The 21,876-nt window shown below is 37.2% G+C and overlaps 1 protein-coding gene across 8 annotated transcripts; it reads left to right on the forward strand.

Moving 5' to 3' along the window:
* Positions 1 to 5,023: 5,023 nt before the first annotated feature.
* Positions 5,024 to 21,543, forward strand: LOC120068978 (serine/threonine-protein phosphatase 7 long form homolog). Of its 8 annotated transcripts, XM_039020626.1 has the most exons (9): positions 5,024 to 5,355; positions 6,101 to 6,519; positions 6,614 to 6,775; positions 15,308 to 15,695; positions 15,824 to 15,946; positions 16,044 to 16,691; positions 17,034 to 17,197; positions 17,503 to 17,590; positions 20,081 to 21,543. In XM_039020626.1, the coding sequence occupies exons 4-9, from the start codon at positions 15,321 to 15,323 to the stop codon at positions 21,368 to 21,370; spliced, it is 2,688 nt and encodes an 895-aa protein (XP_038876554.1). In that variant the 5' UTR covers positions 5,024 to 5,355; positions 6,101 to 6,519; positions 6,614 to 6,775; positions 15,308 to 15,320; the 3' UTR covers positions 21,371 to 21,543. The 8 variants fall into 8 exon arrangements, with proteins under 8 accessions (XP_038876554.1, XP_038876549.1, XP_038876550.1 ...); XM_039020621.1 differs by lacking the exons at positions 6,101 to 6,519; positions 6,614 to 6,775 and adding an exon at positions 7,717 to 7,846; XM_039020622.1 differs by lacking the exons at positions 6,101 to 6,519; positions 6,614 to 6,775 and adding an exon at positions 7,761 to 7,846.
* Positions 21,544 to 21,876: the final 333 nt, after the last annotated feature.

Consider the following 21,876-nt stretch of genomic DNA (forward strand, 5'->3'; position numbering starts at 1 on the left):
GCATTTTTCCTACACAAAATAAGTAAATTAGCTGCTTTTATGCGATGGGCGCATGTGATCGCAATTTTCTCAGTTTAACACTTTTGGACATGGTTTTATATATTTTTACCGTCGCATTCCCTCATTGTTTTACTTATTTGCGCTGTGATAACATGTAGTTCTACCGTTATCAATGAGCACATTCTCGAGTAATTCTCTCTACTGTCTCATGGGATTGCTAGCACAGCAAGCCGAGAATCAGCCTAAGCAGCAAGCGAAATGATGACCCTAACAATCCCAAACTCTTCCAGAGCCTGTTCAGCAAAAAAAGCGAAAGGTGGCTATTTCACCAAGCGTTGAAGAGAGGGTGATCACATCACCTCAAGTGAAGAAGCCTCCTTCCCACCGAAGCCAAACCTTCTTGTCTAAACCTAGGACAGACCCTCCTCCACATCCAGACGACTTTGATGATCTACCAGAAGAGTCCCCTAGATTAGATGTCGACCTAAATAAGCATCCTTTATCCCTTGAAGGACTTACACTCCCCATTTTTCCCATCGCAACCAAATTACCAACACCTCCACCTTCCCTTAAATCCAAACAAAGCCCATCAAACATTTCTCTCAACCATTCCCACTGCTGATAACCCTAGTCTACCGATGCCTACACTTAAAGTAGGCAGTGGATCAGGCATTGGTGAGGCCAGCGAACACCAAACTGATGAAAGAAGCTGTAAACCTCGAATCCTACATTCTCTACCTAAGTATGTTTAGCCATGAGAATATTATGTTAAATAAGTAATAAGTGAAATTTATGGTTTAATACAAAGAAGAAGAAGGAAGAAAAGAAGAAATCAGGAATGAAGAAGTTAAGTTAAGAAAAAAATATTAGTTAATTAAACTTAAATTAAGTTTAATCAGTCGACAACACTAAACCCATTAGTGGACAAGGTGGCGGTCGATGATTTCATGCATGAAAAGGCAGCCAGTTGAATAAAAAGAAAGAAGAAGTTCAAAGACTTGGTTTAGACAACTGACTCGTGCAATCTAAGTGAAATTGGTGCCATTTGAAAGCTGAAAGAGCCTAGTTTTTGGAGGTAGGGCTTTTGGAGAAAGATCAAATAGGAAGAAAGTTGAAAAGTGAAGAAATTGCAGAAGAGCCAAGTTCTCGGATTAATCAGGGCCAGTGGTAAAGATAGAAAGCTCCAGGCCAAACCACGATAAATTTAGGGTGTAAATTTTAAGGTTAACTCAATTGAAACAAGTTTGTAGAAGAAAGTTTCTTGAAATGAGTTCTGACTTTCGAGTTATAAAATTTTGAAATTGAAATAGAAATTTGTTGCATAAGCAGGCAGCTGGTTGGGAAGATCAAGCAAGCAGCTCACCCGAGGGAGTGAGAGCGAGACAAGGATTGTCTAAATCTCGTTGATCACTCAAATATCGTTGGTTTTTTGCCTAGTCTTGCTCATGAGGATGAACATCTCGCTAGTGATGATCTCCTTGGTGATGATCTTGCTAGTGTCGATCTCGCTAGTGATGATCCCGCTAGTAAAGGTCTTGCTAGTAAGCAAACGATTTAAAGCATCTCCATGAGAATTCTAAGGAATCTAACAAGGAATTATGTGTTTCAAGACAAGAGGAGCTAGGAGAAGCCTACAAACCATTAAGAGTCCAGACGAGTAGTGAGTGACTAAAATAAACTTAATGTTTTTCAATGTTTTGTGCATAAAAGACCATGCGATTTCAATGATGTTTGATGATAAGTTTATACGTTTTCAAGCAACCAAGTTTTACGAATTGCATAGCATTTCTTCTCCAGCATGTTATGTTTTATTGCATGCCAAGGTTATATGTTAATTCATTATAAAAGCTAAGTATCTATGATGAAGCATGCGCTTTTAAGATAGAAGTTATATTTCTACAAATGAATGGAATGATTCTTAATGTATATGTTTTTTCTTAAGTATGATATGTTTAGTAAGTTGGATACTGAAGGTATAGAAGGTATACAAAAAGTACCTAAGGTGTTGACGACACTTAGAAACTCCACGTGCACGTAGGTAGTTCTAAATGAGAGGCCGAAGTATGAGTCTCTTGGCCAGATACAGACATTGGAAGCTAGAGCAATGTATGCTCATTCTCAACTAAGGTTTAACGAGATTTATTAATGATCGATGAGTTTTCCTTCATAAAGTATGAGATTATGATTATATTTATTTTTTATCAGAAGTTGCTTGAAACGTTTTTCAGTATGTTTATATGTTTTATAATAATGTGAAGCATGACATAAAACATCAAAAATAGGAGAAAAAAGATCAAATTAATTTGATCATAATGTGTATAAAGTAATGAAAAATATTTAGATAAAATCAAATTTGATAATAAAAAATAAATTCAAATATAAATTTGAGAAAAAAATCATGAAGTTTTTGTTTATTGTGATTAATTCGATAAATAGTTAGATAAAATCTAATTTGATAATAAAATATAAATTCAAATATAATTCAAGGGAGAAAAATCAGAAAGAGAACTTGTTTATTTACAATTACACTGTATTCATAATCTCATTTTCATTTAAGTTTCAACAATTACACTGTATTTATAACTCCATCAACCACAAAATCTATGAAAGAAACCTAACTCATTGTAGAGGTATAGCAAAAATAACAAGATTGCAAAAGTGAATACTTATTTGTTTGTCAAAAAGACAAATTAATGATATAATAATATAATAAGATGATAATGAATAAAAGGTAATTAAAAATACAAAAAAATGATAAAATTTAAATGAAATATACAGTTTGTTAGATGATAGTATGTATAAAATATTTAGTAAAATCTTAATCAGGATAAAAAAATTTAATTCAAATTTTAAAATAATTAACCAATAAAATAGTGTAAAATCTAAAGATATATTATAAATTAAAATCAAAATGGTGATAAACAAATCAAAGATTGATTAATTTTGAATATTTTCGAAAATGGTTAAATCAAATCAAAATAAAGATGAAACCGTCCATTCAAATTTTAAAAAGGAAGAACAATTCGATACCTTTTATCCCTTGAATTCGTTAGGTTGAAGTCTGACGCGTGGTTAATTCGATGAAATATTGGTGTATGGGTTGTGCATGCAAGTTTTCTTAGCAAGATCCAAGTATAAATCCTACTAAGTTGCTTGGTAAGCCTAGGGTCGAACACAGGGACTTGGAAAATAGTATGCGATGGTAATTTTAGATCTCCTTGCAGTGACAAATAAAACAATGCATTGGTTGGTATGTTAAGGTATAAAGTCTATGCAGTGGAATTGAGAAAAGAGTTAATAATACGAAAACTACAATAAGTATGCGTGGGAACGGGTTGAGAAGGGGTTCAGCTAACACTTCCTAAGATTGCGTTCACGTTATGCGATATGCTACATACATACAACAACAAGTCATTTCTCAATGAAAATGCTATAGCTCCTAGTTTTAGAACGCATGCGATGTATGGGATAATGTCTATAGGACTTATGTCTAAGCCTCTACTCTTGTCTATGCGATGATGGATGACATACATACATAAGGCGACCACATACTACCATAACCTATTTCTAAGGTGCATGCGATGCATGTTAGCAAATAGAGCTTATTTCTAAGTCTCTATCTCTTACTTATGCAGATCTAATCTTGCTTTCTCAAGTCTAGATTCTAACTTAGCTCTCTCAAGTCTTAGGTTCTTTCTTTAGACTCTCTCTCGAGTAGCTCTAAAGGGGTGATGGACGCAACATAAGATAAGATGATCGCATGCAATGAAGATCTTAGGTCATGCTAGCTAAGTGCTTCTCAACCCATTCGAAAGTTTAGTTACTCATGCATAATGTAAAGAGAGTGAACAGATGTAGAAATGCAGGTTCCATTCTATAAATGAAATCGAAATACAGAATGACAATGGGAAATAAAGATAAGGAGCATGGTAGCAATTTCTTGCTTCCCAAGAATTTTACATTGTTTTTCTATACTCTGCTCCAAGAATATTCTTGCTTTCGCAAGAGTCGACCCTCTTTGTTTTCCACGCTCCTTGGCACTCTTTCGAGCTGACCAGGAGGATCTTCCGACGTCTTCTCTTTTCTCTTGCCTTCTAAGTATAAGAAAACTATGAACAAAGGCTAACTATTTTCTATATGGTGAACTCTCTGTATGGCTCAGCTAGAATCGAACCAAACTCCTTTAATGAAGGTGGCCTTCGGTATTTATAGAGCTTCAGAGTGAAAAGCTTTTTCTCTCAAATGATTGCACTGATGGGATATCATTAATTCTCTGTCTGATGTGCCGAATAATTGTCACCGAAAATTTGAGTGTACTTGTTATAGTGTGACATTAACGACTTGTCAACTAAATTCAGATTTGACCATCATCAGCTTTCTATCCCATCATGATTTATTAAGCTTTCACCTTGATGTGCCGGCTCTATGCGTCCACCTTCTTGAGCAGATTTTCGCGAACGCATATGATTGCATAACCTTGCTGTCGCAATCTGTTAATGCGCTCGGATGCTAAATTCCTTGGATCGCAACTCTGCCTTGCGCCAACGCATTTTTCTGCACAAAATACATAAATTAATTGCTTTAATGCGATGGACGCATGTGATCACAATGTTCTAAACTTAATGCTTTTGGACACGATTTTATATATTTTTACCGTCGCAATCATACATTGTTTTATATCTTTGCGTTGTAATAATGTGCATTTCTGCCCGTTATCAAAGTTTCATAATCGATGATTTCCTTTACACTGTATTTCTATTGAGAATTTATACTTGGTATAGCAATTAGTACTCGAAAAAACTGTCAATCGACCATACCAGAGGCAATTTAGGAGACTAAAAAAATATGTCATGTATGCGATGAGCTTTTGCCAAAAATGTTATTATTTTTATTTTGTTTTGTTTTGTTTTTGTTATTATTATTTTTTTTTTGACAAAGATCAAAAGGCACCCTCCAATTTTTCTTAAAATTTTTTATTTCGAACACTCAAATATGGGCTTGCCCTCTAATTTCGAACTCATGGATCAAACACCCTATAGGACTTTAGGGCATGGTGAAGGGCTAAAACCCAAAACTCCACAGCAGATAGCGGTTTCAATATGAGGTCTCTGAAACAGCCGCCGTTTCAGATAGCGGTCTCAGTACTTCAACTCGTCCAAACCCGCGAGTTTCATAGTTGACATCCACTAATCCTTGCGGGATTTCAAACCCAGATAACCATCACGCTTCACCAATTTTCCTATACTGTTTAACGGATACTCGTAGTCGGACTCAGCGGTTTCTCTTATATCGTCATTTTCTGGCGAAACCCATCGAAAAGAGGTGAAGCCATCCAAAACTAGCGATCTTTCCAAGGTAATTTCAAATCCACAGGTTTTTATTCTATTTTTGAACATGTTTGCTGTGTTTGTCTAATGGAGTCTCTATGCACGTGCTTATTTTCATTTCATGTCAGGGAATCAATTGTTAAAGTTCTTGTTTGGATTCTGTATTTTGTTGGAACATTGATTTAGTTACTCATTGAGTAAAGATTTAGTTCTTTTAGTGTAAAATGTGTCATGATTTAGTTCCTGTAGATTTATGTAATGATTTTGTCCATTTCAATTTGAAATACGTTGCTTCATAGACTGAATCATTACATACTCGAAGTTAGGGACTAAATCGTGACTTCTACGAACCAATGGTGTTTCTTAAATTACAAGGACCAATGGTGTTTATAAACTACATGGACCAATCATGACATATCAAAATTGTAGCCCCAAGAACTGTACATGGATTTTTGTGGGGTTCTAGCTCAAACCCGAAGTATACTGACCTTTAGTGATTTTTTCAATTTTTGTACATAAAGAATACTGCCCAAGCATAGTTAATGTGACTTTCTTGCATTTGTTGACATGTGGTCTGTGAAATACTTATTTTGGAGTCAAGAGGTTGTTATGGTTTGAATGGTTTATCTTGAGGTGAATTTAATTTTGGGCGGTCAAGAGCTCTCTTTTAGTTCCTCTGCTATTCATCTTTTTATGGCTCTTTCCAAGCAGAGTTTAATTTAGGATTTGGAACCCTCTAATTTTTCAACTGGTAACCACATCATTAAATTTAGGGAACCTTTGAAGAGCAATGTCTTGCTTTGAAGGAATTGCTATCGACAAGTTTGATGGGACAAATTTTGATTACTAGAAGATGCAAATAAATGATTATCTGCATATCATGGGCAAGGAGTTTCATCTACCATTGATTGGAAAACAAGAAAGTATGAAAGAAGAAGATTGGAGGATTCTTGACAGAAAAGTACTAGGGATTATTTGCTTGACTGTGTCAAGGAATGTTTTTGACCATGTGGCAAATGAGAAGACAACAATTGGTCTGATGAAAACCTTGTCAAATATATATGAGAAGCCTTATTTGAACAAGTTATACCTTATTAATAAACTCATGGATTTGAAAATGGCTGAAGGTGTGTCTTTTGCAGAACATTTGAATGAATTCAATAGGATCGTTCAAAAGTTATGCTTGGTGAAGGTTGAGTTCAACGAAGAAGTGACTTCTATCCTTTTGTTTACTTCTTTACCTGATAGTTGGGAATCTCTGAAAGTATCTTTACCTTTCTCTTTAGGTACAAGAAAATTGAAAATTGAAGATGTTATAGATGCAGCTTTTGCATAAGAGATTCACAGAAGACATTTTGGTGTGACTTCTACTCCAAATTCAAGCTTCAAAGTTGGAGAGAGAGGGAAAACTATCAACAAAGCACCTCATAAAGGCACAGACAACAAAGGTAGAGAAAAGAAGAAGCAGAAAATTCAGTTCTACTACTGCCACAAGCAGGGTCACATAAAACCATTTTATAGAAAGTCGAAGAAAGAGCAAAAAGATAACTCCTAACTCCTAAGTAGCATGTTGGGTTAGCTTAGTTGGAGGCACTCTTCTTGTTTCTCTGATGGAAAGCACATAATTTGGATTGATGCATATATAGAGGAAGTAGAGAGGATTTTATTTTTTAAGCTCGTTTTTTAAGGCAAGACAATTTTGAGAGTTGTGTGTTTGAGTTTTCTCTTGTTTGTTTTTTTATGATCTTCATTCTCATAGTAAACATATAGAGCTTGTGAAAGATTGGACATAGCTATTCGAAGTGTGCTATACTCTAAACCCTAATACTGCTGAACACCTGCAACTTTGAGTGACATATATTCTCTCTCGCCTTCTTCGTGTATCATGTGTCAGTGCAGTTGTAAATCTCCAGCTCATCTTTTTGTACATTGTTCTTTTGCTTCTTGCTTTTGACACTTTGTTATGGATGCTTTTGGTTGGTCCTTGGCATGGTCCGATATTATCTTTGATATTTTGGTTTCTGATTGGTCATCCTTTGGTAGTACAAAAATGATTTGGTTAGCTCTTACGCATGCATTCTTTTGGACTCTTTGGTTCGAGCACAACGATCATCTTTTTGGGGACTCTTTTTCCTCTTTTGATAGGTTTATGAATTTGGTTTTGTCTACTGCTTTTTATTGGTGCAAAGATAAGTACCCGTAATCTTTTCAACTTGTCTTATTTAATGTTTCTTGTAATGACCTTTTGGCTTCTGGGTTTTCTCCAATGTCATTAATCAATGAAATGTTTCTTAGTAAAAAAAAAAAGAGATGCAATTATTTCTCCACTTTTCCTTCCTTTGTTATATATATTTTTATTGTTTTGAATTCCCCTATTATAATTTTCCAGCAACATATTGATCGGCCTTGTCCAACAACTATATCTATGATTAGATGGCAAGGAAACAAGCGAAGTTTAGAGAGCTTCCCACCTCTCTCAGTCCTTATAGAGAATATCCAAAACAACAATTAGCAAAAAGGTACTTTTCTTCAACGGATATCAACTATATACTTAGTTCATTGTACCCCGACCTGTTCCCCAAATAACCACCTTGTCCTCGAGGTGGAAGTCAAGAAATTGAAGGGAAATAGAGGAAGTGAGTTCCCATTTGGCATCTTCTCTAAGGGTATTTTTCCGAATGAAGGCCTCCAAAGCACCCTCATAAGTAGCAAATTGTTAGGCCATTGATACTATTTCATTATCAACGTAGGGGTAAGAAGGTAATTGAAGGGTAGTGGGGACCACCAAATGAGTGAATGAGAGAGATTGTAAATAAATAACAGATTTGGGTAAGGGGGATTTAGGTTGGTATTTTGGAAGGCTTTCTCGAGAGTGAGAAGGTAGGGATTATACTGCCTTCGGGCTGTTATCTTTCAATTGAATGACATTGTAAAGGAAACCTTACAAATTGGTATTGGAGCTTTCATCCTAGGAAAGCTAGGGAAAATGGCGCAGTGGAAGATTGAAGAACAATTGGAAGTGATGGATCAAGAGACCGGAATGATGAAAATGGAATTGATGCGATTACCTAAGATCGACGATACACTTACGTTGTTAGCCAAGAGCATTGAGAAGTTGAGTGTTCAAGCAAATAGTCAGCAGAAGATGATTTTGCAAATCATTGCGGATCGATCAAACGATTCTTCGAATTTGCAAGAATCAACCGACGAAACGAAGAAAGGTGCAGATGCGAGGAAATCTTCAGAAACGACCGATGAACAAGGAAGTAAGACAGAAGATCAGACTAAATTTAAGAAGGTAGAGATGCCGGTCTTCAAGGGTATGGATTCGGGTTTGTGGTTATTTCATGCAGATCGGTATTTTCAGATCCATAAGCTGATCGATTTCGAGAAATTAAAAGTTGCAATGATTAATTTTGAAGATGTGGCATTGGATTGGTATATATCAAAATAGCAACGCAAACCGTTCAAGGATTGACATGATCGTAAGATGAGATTTCTTACACGATTTCATTCTTCACGCAAAGGAACAGTGTGCGGTCAATTTTTGGCAATTAAACAAGAAACCATCGTGGAAGCTTATCGAAATCTGTTCGATAAATGGGTTGCTTCACTACCACACCTATCAGAGGGAGTTCTTGAGAATACTTTCATAAATGGGCATGAATCGTGGATCAAGGCAGAAGTAGAGTGCTGGGAATTGGTTGGGCTGGTTAGCATGATGCGGATAGCCCAATTAATAGAGGATCGGGAATTGGCTCAAACTAAGGCTGGCGCAATGGGCCCAACGACAAGTAAGGCCGGCTGAGGATGAGGTAGTGTCAATTCGAACGATTACGTTGTGAGGGAGTTCACCGACTGGAGTTAAGCGAAAAGATTTGGTGAAACGACTGTCTGACGTTGAATTCCAATCCAGAAAAGATCGAGGACTGTGTTTTTGTTATGACGAATGTTATTCTCCGAGACATCAATGCAAAACGAAGGATGTTCAGGAGTTGCGAGTATTGGTTGTGCGACCTAATAACAAAGAATTCGAGGTCGCTGAAGAAAACGATGAGGAGAATACAAGTGTGGAGTTAAAGACTCTAGAAATAGTACAACCAGTGGTAGAATTATCTTTGAACTCGATGGTGGGTTGACAAATCTAGGAACGATGAAGTTGAAAGGGAAGATCGAAGAACAATTAGTGGTTGTCTTCCAAGATTGTAGAGCAACTCACAATTTCATTGCTCTGAAATTAGTGGATCAATTGGGGTTACCGGTAGTAGAGACTGCCAATTATGGAGTGATTATGGGAACGGGAACTGCTGTGAAGGGAAAAAGTGTATGTAGTGAGGTAGAATTAACGATAGGTGATATGAGAATAATTGAGAGTTTTCTACCATTAGAGCTTGGCGGAGTGGATGTTATTCTGGGAATGCAATGGTTGTATAAGTTGGGAATTATTGAGATAGATTGGTGCACACTCTCAATGAAGGTTGTGCACGGGGGAAGACAAATTGAATTGAAAGGGGATTCGAGTTTATCAAGAACTCAAATAAGTTTGAAGTGAATGGTGAAGTGTGGGGATGGAAAGGATCAGGGATATCTGATTGAATGTAGAGCGATGAGTATCGAATTGGTGGAAGGTGAACATGTGGAAATGTCAAGCAGTATTGTAGTAGAATTGAATGAGTTGGCTCAAAGGGGTTCATCTGTTGGTCCTGTACTTGATGATTATAACAGTGCGTTTCAATGGCCCGGGGAGTTGTCTTTGAGTAGGGGAATCGATCATCACATACATTCGAAAATCGGAGTTGGACCAATCAATGTGAGGCCGTATTGTTATGCCTATGCTCAAAAAGAAGAGATTGAAAAATTGGTTGACGAGATGTTAATTGCTGGCATTATACGACCAAGTAGGAGTCCTTATTCAAGTCTAGTGCTACTTGTTCAAAAGAAAGATGAGAGCTGGAGGTTTTGCGTTGACTATAGAGCTTTAAATAATGTCACAGTGCCAGATAAGTTTCCTATACTAGTTGTGGAAGAGTTGAGTTGAATGGAGTGACTATTTTTTCGAAGATCGACTTGAAAGCGAGATATTATCAGATTTGTATGAGTCCCAAGAACATGGAGAGAACAGCTTTCAAGACGCATGAAGGACATTAGGAGTTCTTAGTAATGCCCTTTTGATTAACAAATGCTCCCTCAACTTTCTGGGCCTTGATGAACAAGGTATTTTGACCTTATTTGTGCAAGTTCATATTGGTATTCTTTTTATGATATTCTAATATATAGCCCGAATTATGAAGAACATCTTAAGCATCTAGATGTTGTCCTTCATACTCTTCAAGAGAATGAGTCGTATGTGAATAAAAATAAATGTCAGTTTGCTAGAGAAAGAGTAGAGTACCTTGGGCATTTAATTTTGCAAGAAGGGATAGAGGTTGATCCGGAGAAATTACGAGCTATGTTGGAATGGCCGTGAGCTCAAAATATCCGTGGAGTAAGGGGTTTTCTGGGGTTGATTGGCTATTATCGTCGTTCTATGCAGAATTATGGGAGTGTGGTTACCCTATTGAGTAATTTACTCAAGCGAGGGGCTTTTGAGTGGATTGACGTTTGAGGAACTTAAGCGAGCAATGGTGTCCCTACCGGTGTTGGCACTTCTTGATTTTAGCCTTTGAAGTGGAAACTGATGCCTCAGGGACGGGATAGGTGCTTTGTTGGGCCAGAAGGGAAGACCAATTGCTTTTTGTAGTCATGTTTTGGCGGCTCAAGCTAGAGCAAAACCAATTTATGTGCGGCAATTGATGGCTGTCGTGTTAGCAGTACAGTGTTGGAGACCGTACTTGTGGAAACATTTTATAGTGAAGATAGATAAAAAAGCGTTGAAGTTCTTGTTGGAGCAGAGGGTTATTCAACCTCATCATCAAAGATGGGTATCAAAGTTATTGGGGTATGATTTTGAAGTACAATAAAAGCTAGAGGCCAAAAATAGAGTTGCTGATGCTCTTTCACGATAGCCTCTAGTAGCAGACCTTGACCATTTGTCAGTACCTTCATTGATAAATGTGGGAAGTATACAAGAAGAAGTGGAGAAGGATCCTAAGTTGGTAGAGGTTATTCAACAGTTGAAAGAGGATGGTGAGAGTGTCCCTCGATTTTCTTTGAATCAGGGGCGATTGTTGTATAAAGGAAGAATGGTGATATCGAAAACCTCCTCCTTGTTGCTAACTATTTTACACACATATCATGATTCAGTGATTGGTGGTCATTTAGGATTTTTACGTACTTACAAGAGGTTGATAGGAGAGTTGTATTGGGAAGGGATGAAGTCGGATATCAAGTGATATGTTGAGGAATGCATTGTGTGTAAACGAAATAAACTATTGGCTGCATCTTCTGCAGGTTTGTTGATGCCGTTGGGGATTCTTGATCGAGTGTGGGATAACATTTCAATGGATTTTATTGAAGGCTTATCGAAAGCTAAGGGGTTTGACGTGATCTTCGTGGTAGTCAATAGACTGAGTAAATATGTTCACTTCTTGGAATTGAAACATCTTTTTAATGCTAAAACTGTGGCTGATGTTTTCGTTAAGGAGATTGTCCGCTGCATGGTTTTCCTAAGTCCCTTGTGTCTAATCAGGATAAGGTATTTTGAGTGGTTTCTGGGATGAAATGTTCAAAATGGCTGGAAGACGGTTGCATAGGAGTACTGCGTATCATCCCCAATCGGACGGCCAAACGAAAGTGTTGAATAAGTGTATAGAAACTTATCTGAGATGTTTTTGTAGTGAGAAATCGACCCGTGGGTGTTGTGGATTCGGCAGAGTATTGGTACAATACTCAATTTCATGAATCGATTGGAATAACTCCTTTTCAGGCATTGTATGGAAGAACACCTTATCCATTACTCTTTTATGGAGACTGTTAAACACCAAATTCGGCTCTTGATCATCAGTTTCAGGAGAGGGATGTTATTATTGATAGGCTGAAAGAGCATTTGAGTGGTGCTCAAGATAGAATGAAGAAATTTGTTGATCGGGAGCATTCTGAATTAGAATTCTCTGTTGGTGATTGGGTATATTTGAAGTTACGACCATTTAGACAAGTTTCTGTGGCGAAAAAGAGGAATGAGAAGCTTACTCCGAAGTATTTTGGACTGTATTTTTGGTGCTAGAGCGAATTGGCAAGGTGGCAAGTTACAATTACCGGCTGAGGCGATGATAAACCCTGTTTTTCATGTTTCTGAGCTTAAAAAAGTTTTGGGAAATCGTCATGAGGTACATTCTGCGTTAGCATATTGGAAGAATGATAAGACTAGGGATTGGGAAGTATTGATTCGTTGGGAAGGACTGTCTGAAGCTACTTGGGAGGATGTTGCTGATATGAAGTGTCAATTTCCTACTTTCCATCTTGAGGACAAGGTGTCTTTAGAAGCCAGGAGTAATGTTAGGCCACCGATACTATTTCATTATCAACATAGGGGTAAGAAGGTAATTAAAGGGTAGTGGGGACCACCAAATGAGTGAATGAGAGAGAGATTGTAAATAAATAACAGATTTGGGTAAGGGGGAGTTAGGCTGGTATCTTGGAAGGCTTTCTCGAGAGTGAGAATGGAGGGATTGTACTGTCTTCGGGCTGTTTTCTTTCAATTGAATAACATTGTAAGGGAAATCTTACAGACTTTCTCAAACCAACTAACTTAGTTGGCTAGAATTTGAATTTTATATTGACTTTCAACTCTGGAGGAGTGGGCAGAAAGGGCATGGTCTACCCCATCGCCTTACGCAAGACTAATGAAAGATAGGGTGTCTATCGGTGTAGAGGGTGTCACTTGATATGCAATGCAACCAACTCATGCAATAAAAAAATGTGAAGGAGAGTTCTAGTTTTGAGTGAAACTTGATCGGCATTATTCTTTCTGCCCATGGTCCTTTCCTAGTGAAGCGAGTGGGTAGCATCCTCATGTTGTCGGTCGGAGTTGTTCAAACAGAAGTGTGCAAAATTCTCCTGGCTATTCATCAGTGTTCGTTCTTCTTCCTATTAGTTCCAATTTAATACCTCTTGTAGGTAGTGCAATGCTCCCTCCAATTTGTCTCTTTAGTTAATCGATTCAAAACAAAATAGCGCTCAACTCGATGTGACCAACCATCTAGATCTTCACCTTTTCTCCTTTATAATTTGACTGCTTGAACTTCCTTAATCTCATATCAAACAGAGAAAGTATCAATTACCAGGTGCAAGCATACCTTTGTTGCTCGTGGTACTCTTTTCTTGGCCTTCCCTTCCTTTTCTTTGGATTCATCATCAATTACATACTTACCTTATCTGATTGTGTCCCTTCTGATGAAGTTGATCCCTCTCTCCATGTTCATCCATACTTTAGCTCAAGAAATTACCATTTTAAGCTCTTAAATCAACTTAATTTCAAAATCCATCTTCACTTCGAGGGCTGCGATCCTTCCCAAGTTTTTGCGAAATGAGAATCCATTTTTGCTCCCATCTCTGACTGCTCAACTCCAACCTCAACCACCTACTCTCATTATGCCTTCTATCTTACATGCCTTTCCTCGGAATTTACTGCTTCAATGCCAAAAATGATGGGTCTTGCCCAACAATTTTATTTATGATCAGATAACAAGGAAACAAAGGGATTTTTTTTCCACATCTTCCAAATCTCACAGAGAATACCCAAAACAACAATTAGCAAAAAGATACCCCCTCAACTAACAACTATATAACTCAGCTGTCTGCTCCCCCCTTCTAACTAAAAAAATTCCTCAAGCCTGCATAATCACCTGAGTACACTCTTCTCACATACCCGTACACTTTCTCATGTGCGTACATGCATATACTCTTGCAATTGGGGTTTATCAAGTATCAAATATACTTTAGATGGAATATTTATTTCATCTTTTGGGAAAGTGTTGGAAATTATCAATTTTAAATTAACATTTTACTTAGAAGAGAAAGAAACAGAGATGAAATGCATGCTCGTTACCCTAAATTTGACAATAGTGTCTATTTTGTTATGTAGTTTTTTATGCAAATAAGAATAAATTTAATTTATAGGCCATTGCATTCTTAGCCTTCTTATATATTGTTGAAAATGTCTGTCTTCCATTCCAGTTACTTTTAGGGGCTGTTTGGGGGACTGGAATGTAATCGGGATTATCGGGAATCTGAGGGGTATTGGGATGCGTGAGAAATCGAAGGCCGAATAGAAACGGGAACATGAAGCGAGAAAACGGTAGGAAAGAGGGTTAGGTTGAAAACTGTGGGAACAAAATGAGTTTAGTATTACAAATCGGGCCAAAATGTTCAATCCAAACATGAGTTTTGAATTACATTACATTACAATCCCATTCCATTACGGTACCTGAAACAACTCCTTAATGTTATGTAATTAGGATGAGCTGGAATGTAATCAAGATTACTGGAAATCTGAGGGGTGTTAGAATGCGTGAGGAATCGAAGGCGGAACAGAAATGGGATCATGAAGTGAGAAAATGGTAGGAAAGAGGGCTGGATTGAAAACTGTGGGAACGGAATGAGTTTAGTATTACAAATCGGACCCAAAACGTTCAATCCAAATATGGGTTTTGGATTACAGTACATTGCAATCCCATTCCATTATGGTACCCCAAACAACTCCATATTGTTATGTAATCCCACCATTTTGGCCCCATTTTCCTAATTTACTTAGATTTGCTGCTTGCTGCTTGTGCCTGATGAGCGTGAGTTTCTCAGAAATTTGAAGGGCAAAATTCATTGTAACATTCTTGTTGGTTTGATAATATTTTTCTATTCTATATTCCTCGTGTTCATGAAACCTCATGCTCATTTGAGACTTGGGTAGTAAACAAAGTTAATGCAGTTTGTAGTTACATCTCGTGGCTCTCTCATTTTGTGTGAATGTTTGATCCTGCATTGGTTGGAAACGTCCATGTTGTTTCAATAGTGGCATTTGCTTGGATTACATTTTCTTAAAATAGTGAATGGGAGACGATGAGTAGGCAAGGTGTTACACTCATGTGTTACTGGAATGGGACAACGATGAGGGGACCACATGGCATTTCCTATGAAGGTGCTGCACCAAAGCCCATCCGAGTTGGCTATGGGATAACGCATAATGAGTTGGTTGATAGGATATATAGCGTTACCGGATTCGACAAGCAATCCTTCAAACTGAAGATCATATGTAGGTATCCGGCATGTAGAGAATACATACCTGTGCCAATAGATGATGATGAGTCTATAGATATCATGTTTGACGTGGTACGACAACCGGGAACTAATTGTCTAGAACTATATGTTGAAAGACAGCCACTGTGCAACCATAATTCAATGAATGCTCCAGAACCAACCATTGTTGATAACCAGGTATATTCCAAATTGTTTGTGTTATATAAAATTGTTTCTAATTCTTTTTAACATGCTGGCTAACCGAACTTCTATATTTTCTTTTTAGTTATTTTATTGTTCACCGAGTTTTGCACTATGTTTTGCAGATGACAGATGAGATAGCCACAGATGATGCCCAAGTCGATAGCTTTTTGGATCCGGGACCAGTAGACAATTCGATTCTTGTTCTACAAAGTCAGCATAGATCTGAAGCCATATGGATGGGGGAGGTTCGATCTACTTATGTAGTTTCTTGTAGATTGCATTAATCAAATATAAATTTTCATATTTCGAAATAGGCAAATTGACAAGCTTCCTAACTTGTAGGACCCTAGTGTGTTAACCTGTAGACAACGGCTGGCAGCAATGATGAAAGATTGGCAATTAGATCCCCGTGTCCGTCAACTTATCATCAAGGCTGGATTTTATGGGGTATATAGGGTTGGAATCTTACAAATTGATTGGCCCTTGATTACGGCATTGGTCGAGAGGTGGCGGCAAGAAACCCACACTTTCCATTTTACTGTTGGTGAGAGTACTGTCACGCTACAAGATGTAGCATTGTTGTTAGGTCTACCAGTAAATGGCTGGGTAGTGACTGGCAATACTGATCTCCAATGGGAAGATTTATGTGAGGAGCTATTAGGGCTCAGGCCGGACTCGAGTGTGCTCCATGGCTCAGCCCTTAAGGTTAGTTGGTTGCGAACTCATTTTCAAGAACCTCCATCTGATGCAGATGATGTTACATTACAACGCTATGCCAGAGCGTATATTTTAAGCTTGATGGGTAGTGTTCTCTTTGCGGATAAGTCTGGAGCCGATGTCCAGTTGATGTTCCTACCTTTTTTAAGAGATTTGGCAAATGTTGAGCAATTTAGTTGGGGAAGTGCAGTACTTGCACATTTATATAGAGAGCTTTGCCGAGCCAGCAAGAAAGGGGCCAATGAGATTTCTGGCCCTCTTGTTCTGTTGCAGGTGTGAGTATGCAATGCAAATTCAGTTATTTCTTGAATCAAAACCATGTATAATATCCTATAAATTAAAGGAATATCTCGATTACAATCTGTTATTATTATGTATGCATGTTTTGCAGCGAAGCTGGAAATTTTCATAGAAAGGGACAAAATACTACATTCTAATTTATGAGGGGAAATTAAAAATAAAACTTTAAAATTTTTAACTTCTTTGTATAATTTTCTCAATCAATGGCGAACTATGGAAGAAATTGTCCCTCCATCCATGCTTTATGGTTTATCCTTATAACTTTATTGCTTTTTTTTTGGGTTTTTTTTTCTCTTTTAATTATTGTTTCTGTAGATATGGGCATGGGAACGCCTAGATATTAGCCGGCCAGAGAGGTTGGCATATAAAGGTCGAAAATCAATTATACCAGATAGAAAGGCAGAGGAGGAGAGAGGTTCCATTGAAGGGGATGCTATTGTAGATGACGAACAATTACCAGCAGATCCTTTAGGATGCAGGTATGTGATAGGATCCCCATTACTAGAACAGTAAAAGTTGAAACTAGAGTGGAATATTAAAGAAAACTTGCAATGCTAATAGCCTTTTGAAAAAGTTCATAGAATAACTAATGTTCAAATTTTTTTTCCTTCTAACCCAAACTCTCCAACTCTCAAATATCTATAACTCTCCACCCTAACAATTTTTCAACTAATTAAAAATATACCACTGTTAATACCCTTAATAGTCTTTCCACTATTATCCTATTAATACTCAATATGTTTCTTTATTCGTTCTACTGAAGTTTATTTTCTTTTGTATTTAGATGGAAGGCAGCTGTGATTCGTAGAGATAATCCCCACAGAGCACTCATATTTTACAGGGACCTGCTGGATCAGCAAACAGAGAACCAGGTTCCTTATTTTACCCGTTCTCATGTTCTTTGTCCACAATCATACTGATTATATGTACATTATATTAATGCTTCAAGAAATAATTCTATTGATGTATAAAATTACAAAATAGGTGACAAAGATCCCAAACCAAAGGAGTTACAAAAGACTTCTCCAACTGATAACAAGAGGTCCAAAAGTAAAAGATTTAAAAAGAGGTCACAATTTAGACCAAGATATAGTTAAGTAGGTGATACTATCCATAAAGTGTTCGAAAGGTCTCTCCTTGCTTCGAAAAGTTAACGGACCCAAAAGAAGGCTTTGATGATGTTGACTCAAAGATGCTTCTTCTTGTTTTTAAAGCCCCGGTAAAGTTGAAGTGAGTAGAAGATGAACATGTTATGGTAGGAAAGCCAACCATCTGACCTTCAGAAGGCTTGTCCAAAAAGAGGAGACAGAAGGGCAAAGAGAGGAGGAGGTGGTCTTGTGAGAATGCTGCTGTAAGAGACCTAGTTAGAGATATAATGGGAGTATTAATAGAATATTAGTATGATTATTAGAAAGGGCATATTAATAAATAGGTAGTAAGTTTGTTAGGTTTTTAGTTTTAGTTATAAATAGAAGGAATGTGTTGGGAGCAAGTGTGAAGATTTTGTTGTGATTTCCTAATTGGGAATTTGGGAGAGGATTCTCAGCCCTCTAGAATGTGCTGAGGTATATTGGCTCTTTTTATTTTATCAATGAAAAGTATTGTGTCATTTTTTTTTTTTAAAAAAAAGAATGTGCTGATGTATATTGTAGTATATTATAGTTTCTTTATTGATATTGCAATATAATTCTATCTTTTAGTGTTTTTATTTATTCTTGGTGTTCTTTGAGTATTCTTATTAGGAGGTATCCTAACAGCTGCATTCTATGCAATGTGCAAGAGTGGTGAGCTAGCCTTGTACAGCCTGTGACGCTGAAGTTTCTCTTGAATATCAATAGCATAGTGAGCAATTTCCAAAAAGGAAGAATTATATATATATTTTCGGACGGGGCCAAGATAAAATTTGACATTCGGAGGATACCATTGGCCTTCTAGGGCTTGTAAGGGTCCTAGTTAGGGTTAGTATAGTATTAGTAAAGGTGTTGGTGTAATTAGTTAAGGAGTTAATATATACAAGAGAGAGGGCTGAGGGACAATAGGCATTTTGTGGAGTGATCTAAGGTTTGAGTTAGCATATTCAAGAGGGAGGCTCCGAGTGCCTTGATACTTGGTTTGTCTTGTAGCTATTCCTTTATATTTCAATATATTCCAGACATTAATTCTAGTCTGGAAGTATCCTCCAAGAAATCCAGCTAATAACAAACTTCCAGAGAATTTGGTTTTGGAGCTTTGCCAGTCATTTTTTTAGTTGGCCCTTCATTAAATTTCAGACTCAATCTTTGTGCGCGGTTGTGGTGGAAGCTCCTTTCCTATTCGTTTAGGGTTTGCTTGAGTTAAAATCTTATCTTGTTCTCTATCTAAGCTCTTTGCTGTTTATTCATAGTGAGATATTTGTTCAATTGGAATGTTTTCTAATTTTTCTCCAGAGCTTTAGTATTTATGTTGTCATTTGTTCTAGCCTTGTATTGACAAGTTTGAAGTCTTTTGTTTTTGTTTTCTCTCGTGTACTTCGAGCATTAGACTCATTCATTATTTCAATGAAAAGTCTTGTTTTCTTTCTTTTTTCTTTTTTTTTTTCTTTTTTTTTTTTAAAAAAAAAAAATTAAGAAGTATCCTAACTAATGCCCCTGTGAGGATTGTATATTTGATGGATCCCAGTGTAATGCCATGAATGACTAGACTCAAATTTTGCTTCAATCAACCTTCTCCAAATTGCTGTTTACTCAATTTGGAACCTCGGAACTCATTTAGCAAGGAGAGCACTATTCTTTTCGTGCATTTTTTGCATGGCAAGGCCACCTAAAGTTACGGGGAGAATAACTCTTCAGTGTTCATAAATAATGAGGTTTATCCCTTTGTTTTCCGATTCTTCCTCTCCAGAAATTTTTTTGACCTTTCTACAGAGGCAGCCACCATCTTTAGTATTTGGAACAATGGTAAGTAGTAGGTGGGGAGGTTTGTTAGGACACTTTGGATAAGAGTAAGGCAAGATTGCAGTCTCCTCACAAAAATTGTCTAATGATCCTTTCTATTGCCTTAGGCTTTCCTTTTTTTCCGGTTCATTTCGTCTTCCCTCAGTCGTCGTCTTAACTTTTTGTGGGCCTTAGTTGTCCTTTCGCTGATCACGAGTCTTTGGAGGTGGTAGACCTTTTTCCTACTAATAAGTGCTTGTTTTTTTAGTTATTGTAGGTATTCTCTTGAGGAATTCATATATTTTTGTTCATTACTTGATTTCTAGATAACAAAACAGTTAAAGTGGAATGACATAAGAACTAGTCCATAAAAGATATATTTTTTATAAGAAATTGCCTAATTAATCATTTATCTCCAGGTTTTTACTCTGGTGTTTTTACTAAGTGCAGATGATCTGGCAACCTTATACTTCTGAGCGTCTTGCATCCTTACCAGATTCCTTGCTCAGAGATCAACATGTGTGGCAGACGGTTGCTCCGCTTATTTGTTTTGATATTGTTGAATGGCATCATCCAGAACGAGTTCTACGCCAGTTTGGTCTTCGCCAAGAAATCCCAGTGCCTTGTGATACAGAAACAAAGCTGCATATAATTGACAGGCGAGGAAAACATCATTATGATTGGAAGGCCTATCACGGACAGTATATTAAATTATGGGAGGCTCGAGAGACGAACATTGCAATGGGCAAGTTAGAAGAACAGCCAATGCAGTACCATGATCCTTACATGGTGTGGTATAGAAATGTTACTCGACGTTTGATCACCCCTCTCACCCAAAGGTCACATATGCGGTTTCAGCCTTCGAGTGGAACGTCACATTTACTTGTACAAAGTTTGACAACTATTCATAATCAGTGTGCATGTGCACTTGATTCTTTTACTAGTGATGGAGCTATGAAATCATTGGAGTGCATTCAAACAACCTGCATTCGAGTTTTGCAGATGATTGGAGAAACTCGACACCTGAAAGGAAAACAATCAGTCATTTCAACTAAACCAATCACAATCATTCCAAGTTCTGCTAATGATGCTAACAATATAGAAAACCAACCACGCGACGGGTGTGCTTCTCCATCTGTACATATGGTAACAGTTCTAACTAAAGCTCCATTGGTCAGGGGACATGGAAGAGGTAGAGGTAGAGGCCGTACCAGAGGCAGCATCAATGGTCGAGATGGAGGTTACTGCAAGGTTCAAAGCGTTGTGGTAGAGACATCTCCACAGTCATCACTATCAACACATTCGACTTCAAAAGCCCTGCAGCCAGATAACTGTTGGGATAGACAGTTGCATATGAAAGACGTCGAGGTTGGCCCAATGGTCGAACCAGTGGACTTGGTTTCTGCTGAAACTTCACCAGAGAGTGAGAAAGAAACATGTGTGAGAGAAAAATCACCAGTACAATCATTCCTGATGTACAAGGAAAGTAAAAGAGACGCTGATGTATTGCCATCAATTAAACCGATGCATCTGTCGAAGGAGAATGAAATGGCACACTCCATACGCATACTAGAATCGGAAGAGGAGGCAATGCACCTTTCGGGCAAGGCAGATCTTGAGAGAACAGCTGCTTTACCTAAGGTTGGATCAAAATCTGAATCATGTAATCTTAGTCATGAGCAGTCTAACCATCCTACTTTTTCTAAGAAGAAACGGAAGCACAACAAAAGTGATTTGTAGCTTATGATATATTGAAAGAGGTTATTTCTAACCCTTCTTGTTCATGATTGATAGTGAACTTGAAGCACATTCGGGGACATAAGTCATCAATCATGTGTAAGATACACTTCACTTAGGATTATTGTCTAAAATGTGTATGTATCTCAGGTTTAGAATGTCGATTTCGATGGAAATATCAATGTCATAGTTTTATAGAAATTTCGATAGAAATATTAATAAAATTTCGATTTCGATGTATGTTTTTGGAAAAATTATAAAAATAAATTTAAATTAGAAAATAAATATTTAATAATTCTTAAACAAGTTAACATGTCTATTAATTATATCTATATAATTGATATTTTGTTGCTTAATTTTTATTTTTCTTAGATTTTTATACGATATAATGATCAATTCGTCTCTCATGTCGATAATATCATGGAAACATTGATGAAAATGTCAATTTATTTTCTTAATATGTGTACTTCAATGAGTACTCTTGCTCGTTGGTAAACCAATTAATATTT

The sequence above is a fragment of the Benincasa hispida genome, unplaced genomic scaffold (assembly GCF_009727055.1).
Source record: "Benincasa hispida cultivar B227 unplaced genomic scaffold, ASM972705v1 Contig160, whole genome shotgun sequence".
Taxonomy (NCBI): domain Eukaryota; kingdom Viridiplantae; phylum Streptophyta; class Magnoliopsida; order Cucurbitales; family Cucurbitaceae; genus Benincasa; species Benincasa hispida.